This window comes from Cinclus cinclus, chromosome Z, assembly GCF_963662255.1.
Source record: "Cinclus cinclus chromosome Z, bCinCin1.1, whole genome shotgun sequence".
NCBI classification, from domain to species: Eukaryota; Metazoa; Chordata; class Aves; order Passeriformes; family Cinclidae; genus Cinclus; species Cinclus cinclus.
Genome location: NC_085084.1, coordinates 75,819,619 through 75,826,936, shown reverse-complemented (window position 1 = coordinate 75,826,936; position 7,318 = coordinate 75,819,619). Strand labels below are relative to the sequence as shown.

Here is a 7,318-nt window from a genome sequence, read left to right as displayed (position 1 = left end):
TGGGTTTAGATGAATATCAACAGAGAGGGCAGAAGGGTTGGGGACCCAGAGGACAGAGGAGAATGCCATCAACCTGAGCCTGTGTGAGTCTGGGACTGGGAAATCCTACATACAAGTCCTGCTTCCAGGAAAGCAGAAATGAAAGCAAAGCCTGGAAAAAAAAGGACTAAAGAAAGCCAGATTCAAAGGCCTTACAAAAGCAGCAAGTAAAACCTGGAGGTGAAAGGGCTGAGGAATGAAAAAGCTCAACCCTTCTGAGCCTTCTGTTTTCCTCCTGCCCTGCTGAATTGGATGAATTGCATGGGTTCCCCCATGCTGGTCACAGTCACAGGAGAACCAGAGGACATGGCAGCCATCAGCACTGGGCTGGGGTCATCTTTTCCATTTTCCCCACTTCCACACTGCTCTGGATGTCTCCATGGTCCTGGCTGGGGCTGAAATGACTGATGCTCAGCCTAGCTACCTTCGCCTGTGGAGAAAAAGGGCAGCCACTGCCAGAGACAGGCTGGAGCACACAGCAGTGCCTGTCACAGCCCAACCCTTTCATCCCAGCTGTGCCCAACCACAGGGCCCCAGAGGTGCCTGTCAGTGCTGAGGTGAGAGCAGCAGCCCCTCAGCCTGACCCTCCTGCGACCCCTCCCTGCAGGTCTCTGGGAGGGATGGCCCAGACACAGGTCCCTCAAAGACCTGAGCCTTTGGGATGCCCATCTTTGCTCACCCCTGTCCCTGCTCCAGGCAGGGAGCACTGCCTGGAACCACACTCTGCTGCCATGTGGGGCTCAGTGGGCAGAGCCGTCCTGACCACTCCCAGCTAACGTAATCCAGGAGATGTGTCAGTGCAGTATATGAACTGCTGCTTCTCCTGAAACTCAGGTTCTCCTGGGAGATTGCTGCTCTCATCCCTAGAGCTGCCCCACAGCCCTAGAGTCCCCTCAGTGATGGTTGTCTGCAGAATTGCATTTTCCTACCTTTTACATTCTCCTCCTTAGTTTTGTTGGGCAAATACTTCCTTTTCCTGGAAAGGCAAAGGGGAGTCCTGGGTAAGAAATTGGCACTGTGTCTGTACCTGCTGAACTTGTCCCCTTCCTGCTCACCTGGAGAGCACAAAGCACAGGATGACCGCAGTCACAAGGAGGACAACCAACAGCACAACCAGTCCTATCACAATTCCATGCCACTGGCCTGTAGTCTGCCCTGCAAGAAGCACAGAGCCAGGGGTGAGAGCCACAGCCTGGACTCCTGCTGGCAATGGCCCCAAGAATGGCAAAGGGCAAGTGCAAGGGTGCAGGCCTGGCTGAGGTTTCCTCGGGGAGGGAGGATCACCCCACGTGTGGGGATTTTGCTCTGCTCCACGTGAGACCCCCAAAGCGCTTCTGCCAGGCCAGTTTATTTCCAGGGAAGCTGCCAGGCTGGCAAAAGGGAACATGCCGGAGAGAGGCTTGGGCAGCACGAGCAAGGAGACTCTTACCAACAGAGAAGCTGTAGCAGACGCAGGTGAACTTGTCTGCCTGTTGGAGGAGACAGGAGGGAGAGCTCAGCCCACTCGTGCAGCACCAGCCCAGCTGGAGGCAAAGGCGCCCAGGCAGGGCCAGCGAGTGACCCGGCTGTGGCCCGGGAGCGCGGGGACAGCATCCTGCCAAGGCACGGCAGAGCAGCGTGCCCTCACAGGCGGCCCAGGGTCAGCGAGGGGCCCAGCCCCGGCCGGCAGCATCCCCCGAGAGCAGGAGCCCCCGATGGTACCTGCGGCGAGAGGCGGACGAGGCGCAGAAGGGCCGTGTAGTCGCAGCCCGGGCGGAGGGCAGCGTTGTGCTCGCCCTGCCCGCGGCTCCCGTCGCCCAGCACGAAGTCCGTGGGGGCGGTGAGGTTGAGAACAGCGGCCACGTAGACGCTGCCATTGAGGAGCTGCGGCTGCCCCGAGCAGATGCTCTCGATCACCGAGCCGTTGTGCGTCGGGGCCACGATCAGCTGGTGCTCCCTGCGGGGCCGAAAGTCAGCGGGACGCGGGCACAGCGGGACAGAGCAAGGGAGGCGTCTGCAGCCAGCGCCGGGCTGGGGAGAGCCATCCCGGGGCTGCGGAGCTGCGGGGCTGCGCTCACCTGGCTGCCTCGGAGCCACGGGCCACGGGGCTCAGGGGAAGCACGGCCGTGCCTTGGGATGGGGCGACGTCGCGGACGCTGCGGCAGCTGATGCCCTGGGGGCGCGGGGGCTCTGCAGGGCAACACCCGGGCCGTGAGCGTGGGCAGGGCTGGCCGAGGAGCAGGGGCGGCCTCGGGCAGCGCGGCGGGCTGCCGAGCACGGCTCGTGTGCGCCCAGGCTCCTGGGACAGCCGCACAGCCCAGCTTACCGGAGCTGCTGCTGCTGCTGCTGCTGCTGCTGCTGTGGAACTCCTTGACCAACGCAGCGCCGGCTCCGGCAGCCGTCAGTCCCTGGATCGTCACGGTGTAGCTGCTGCCAGGGCTGTGCTCCGGCAGCCGGTGCTCAGTGACGGAGCCATTGAGCCGCAGCCGCTCCGTCTCCAGCACGCTGCTGTCGCCTGCGCTCCTGGCCGTGATGCTCAGCTGCGGACAGGAGACGCGGCTGGAATGCAGCAGCTCGCAGCTGCCCGCTGGGAAGGTGCCCGCAGCTGGCAGCGTCCCTGCCAGCCTGCCCTGGCTGGGGAAGGCTCCGGAGAGGAACGGACAGGAGCCTCAGCTCCATGCGGGGACATCAAAACACAGAAGAGGAGAGGAGGAATTTGGTGCCAACACTCAGGATGTGTGAGCTGCAGCCTCCGTGAGCAAAACGGCTGAGCCTCTGAGAAGGGAACAGGGAGGCTCTTTGTATTAAGAAATGTTCATATGTGCACTGAGCCCGAGGTCTTTGCACCCCACGTGTATTGCAACACCAGAGGCTCTGTGGTAACATCCTACACTGGAGGAATCTAAGCCTCTCTTTTTCTCTTGTGTAAGGCTGGACCCTGAAGGCTTTCTCCAAGACAAAAGGAGAATGACTAAATTTTCCATACGTAATACAGATGAAGGCTCCCTATTTGCCCATGCATCATCTGAATTTGTCATGACGTTCCTGGCCATTCTCACTTGCTGCCTTTACAGAACTATATTCTGGGCTTATGGAAAAGTGAAGACAACTGGAAGTGGGAAAAAAGGATTCTTTTCATGAGCACTGGTGTCTGGGAGCAGGTAACCGGCTGAAGAGGCTCACATCATTGTCCAGAACTTGTCTGACAGCTTCTCCAGGAAAGGGCTAAGGAAGAGCTTGCAAGGTCCCTGTCCCACTGTGCAGACCTCTGTCCTCAGAGAGGGCCTGGAGCATTCCAAGAACACTTCCTCCAGCTCACACACACCCTCCCACCGCTACAGAGCTGTGGAACGTGTCCCAAATGCAGAGACATTGGAGATGCTTCTAGCCACACACTGGGGATAACTCAACAGAACGGTGCAACTCTCTGGAGGAGGGGCTTTCAGGAAGGACTTTGTGAGGATTACTCAGACTACAAGCCTTTCTGTGGCAGGAAGCAGAAACAAGTATGCAAGAGGCACAGGAAACCCTGAGATGCCACCCCAGAAGACACATCACCATGTGTTGCACACTAACAAAAGCCTGCCAAACCCAAAGCCTGCCAAACTCAAAGCAGAGCAGACCCAGGAAATAAGCTCTGGAATGGAGTACTCACACCTCTCTGGATATCTCCACAGCATGAGGAATGTAGAGAATGAAACAGAAAATGCTTGTGCTCATCAAAGCCAGATATTTAGTGGCTGGGAACTATGGCTCAACTCTGCTGTCCCTTTCCCAGACTTCCCAGTGGGCATGCACAGAGCTCCAGGTGCGGGTTGAGGGTCTTCCCTGGTCCCTTGGTACCTGGTATCCGATGATCTCCCCATTGCAGGAGGGCAGCGAGTTCCACCTGAGAGAGCCCCTGTCGGGATCCAGCCACAGCTTGTCCGGTTTGTCCGGCACTGGAAGCACAGACAGCGGGGTCACACCCAGGGCCAGAGAAGGGTGCAGGCAGCTCCTGGCCATGGGACAGGCTGCACAGGGACTCCCTACAAAGGATTTGACTCTTGCAAAGGCTGCATGTGCTGCAGCAGTGGGAAGCACAACAGCGTGCTGTGGAGTGGGACAATGAGAATGGGAGGTGCCCTGCACAGGGCTCTCCCAGCCCCTTCCCCAGAGATCCACAGGACCCAAGCAGCTCTGATCCCACGCACATCACTGCAGCGAGCAAAAGATCAGGCTGAGCTGCTGGCAAGGGGAACATCTATTCACCAGCTGTGACACAGATCTGGACTGTTCCTTCTCTCTGACATTTCTGTGCACGTACCTGTTTGCTCTGTTGTGAACAGCCATGAGAAAAGGGTTGTGTTGGGGGGCAAGTCAATGGTGACATTGTACTCAGTGAAGGGCTGCAAAGGGGAGCAGGTGAATGTTCCCCCCGGCCATGTAACATCTGCTCTCCTTTCACCTCCTCAGCCTCACAGAGAGGGGAGGAAGGCGCTGCCAGCTGGCACATGGCCCTCATGCCCTGGCAGGCATCAGGGAACCTGCAGGTCCAGTGCAGTTGGATGCTGGTGCTGGAAATCTCAAAGGTCTCAGGGTCAACCTGGAGGACTCCTGTGAAGGAAAGTTTGCCAGAAGGTCAATTTATTCCCTTCCCACCCCAGCCATGCAAGGATGCTGCAGGCATCACATCACTTTGCTCATCACCCAGCCAAGTGGGAGGGAAAGTGAGGGACTGAAGGTGGTCACTGCAGCTCTCTTAATGGGGAGCAGGAGGAGCTGGGCAGGAATGAATGTGGGCAAATGAGTGGATTACTACTGTTCCAGCAATTTTCCCCATTGATTCAAAAGTGAGGTGTCTTTGTGTCCCAGAATCTCTACAGTCCATCAGGTACCACTCTGTTCTCATTGGAGGGAACATGAGTGCCATAAGCTGTGAGAAGAGGGTGTTAAGCCTGCACCCACCACGCCACAGAACCTGGAGGGGCCCAGACCACACTGAGCAAGCTCTGGTACTCACAGCTGCCCTGTCTGAGAGGACACAGGCAGCAAAGCCCTCTGATCCTGCTCGAGCAGTGTTGCCATGTGCTGGCCACAAACTGCACCACAAAGGCCTCTCCCGTGCTTTTCTCCTTTGTGCACATGCGCTTGCCAGAAGCCCTCAGAACATCCCAGTGATGACCTGCAGGCTGGACTTGACACCTGCCATTTCCCTGGGCAGCACGGAACCCAAAACCTCCTGTGCCCCACACTCTGCTTTCCCCGCTCAGGAAGGGCAGAGCAAGGCAGCCAAGAGGGCTCCTGGTCCCTTCCTTACCGATGCACTCCACCATGGACCGAACACGGACCCAGACACCTCTGGAGTTTCTTCCAGTCCAGACTTCCCTGTATACAGGTTTCCCACGAGTGAAGGACTGGATTTCGCTCGAACATTTAACATGTGTGAAGGTTGGCTGGAAACCTTCTGGGCAACTCAGCATCACTTCTTCATTCTTTGCATAATTCCTCTTGTCTGGTACCAGCTGGAGACTGGAGTCCCATGGGGGCCTTCGGCACATCACTGGCAGAGGTGAAAGAGGGTGTTAGATGGGCTGGGAGGTGATGAGATGATGAAATGGGTATGGGTGAGTGGTGGGAGGAAATGCCCAGCAGCCCCTCCAGCCAGTGAAGGGAGAGGGAAGGTGACACATCCATCTGCTGGGATGTGACTTGAGGGCAAGCCTTGTTGGGAAGGGTCTCTCCTTCTGCATGGAAATTGTGAAGGATCACTCATGCATGAGACTGCACCATTCACACTTGTGTGCAGGGGCACCATTTTCCTTTCTCCAAAGCCCACAGCAGAGATGTTCCCAGGACAATCACCCCTGCACCAGCAGATGCCCTCCAACCTCTCATTCAGTCCTGTCACCCAGCCCAGCTCTGCTGGCACTTGCTGGGCCATGGCACCACCATTCCTGCTGGCACGCATGTCCCTGCAGCCATAGCTCATGCCTCCCACAGGCATGTGCCACGGCCCTGTGACCCCTCTGGGCTCCCTGTTCTCACTCACTCAGTGCCTTGGCTGCTCTCCTCCTGCCCCACACCGCTGGGCAGCGGGACAGGGGGTGAGCACTGCCTGCCCCATTCACATCTCCTGCTTTGCCAATGGCCCTGTCCCTCTCTCCTGAAACAACCTCTCCTTCTTCTCATCACCTCCTCACCAAATTCACCATCCTCCAGGCTCAGGAGGCAGTGACTGAGTAGCTGGTCCCAGCAGTTTGTCCAATGCTGCAGGGGGAGGCTTTGTGTCAATGATTCCTACAGACGTGGATACTGGCTTCTGGAAGGAGCCCTTGCCTATTTAAGGCTCTGCAAGAAGCTCTGTGAGGCCTGAAAGGGCTTATAATAGAATCTTCCTTCTCCCAAAGAGGCACACAAGGAATCTGATGAGGTGCACAGCACCTTTGTCACAAAGGGAAATGCTGGTGACAAGCCAGTTGTGCTCAGGCTTTGCTCTCAAACAGCCCTGCTGGCAGAGCACCAGTGACACCCAGCTGAGCACCCCAACCACCAGCTTTGCTCCCCTGCCACATGACCATGACCCACCCCGTGCTCAGGCACCCAGGCACTGATCCTGCCCAAATCCAGCTGTCTGACACAGCAGCAGCAAGCTCCCTCTTGCACTGCTCTCAGCAGGCAGTGTCCCTCAGGCACACCTGGGGACAGGATACGTTCAGAAAGTGACATCTCCCTGATGACCCTTCCCCCGGTCCACACTGTGTGAATTGATGCCCTATTTATGCCCACTGTCCCCAGGGAATGATTGGCTAACCGGTTTTCCCAAGGGCATGGCCCATCACTGCACATCCAGGCCAGTCCCGTCTCTCCCACTGAGCCCCAGTGTACAGTGCATTGTAGCTGCTGTCCCTGGGCACACAGAGGCTGCCCCAGCTGCCCCAGCCCTCAGGGATCCTTCTGACCTCCAGCCCAGGGCTGCAGGCAGTGAAGATGAATGGCCAGCAAACAGGAGGAAAGACAGCAGAAGTTTCCAAGAGGAAGAACCACTTCTTACCTGTTCCCTGGGGCACTATTTGGATGTTGAAATGTTCTTCCTGGCCATGTGCTGACAGTAGAGATGCAAGGGCCAGGAGAAACTTCAGAGCCAGTGACTGCAGGGCCATCCTAGCGTGAAGTCCCCAGTCAGGACTGAAATCTCAGCCCCACTCGCTGCCTCTGAGCCCAGGCATCCGTATCTGACTGCAAGGCTTGCAGCCACAGGAAGGAAACAGACACATCTCCTCATGAGATGCAGGTTGCTTCCTCTTTGGACAGGAAACCT

General features: G+C 57.4%; 1 protein-coding gene across 1 annotated transcript; it reads right to left on the bottom strand.

The window, feature by feature from the left end:
- Positions 1-315: 315 nt before the first annotated feature.
- LOC134056818 (uncharacterized) lies at positions 316-7,160 on the bottom strand. Its single transcript, XM_062513695.1, is given in 12 exon segments — positions 316-469; positions 969-1,015; positions 1,095-1,200; positions 1,469-1,508; positions 1,741-1,975; positions 2,097-2,208; positions 2,363-2,558; positions 3,862-3,959; positions 4,325-4,435; positions 4,438-4,614; positions 5,318-5,560; positions 7,052-7,160. Coding segments are annotated over 12 exon segments (1,488 nt in total). The 3' UTR covers positions 316-455.
- Positions 7,161-7,318: the final 158 nt, after the last annotated feature.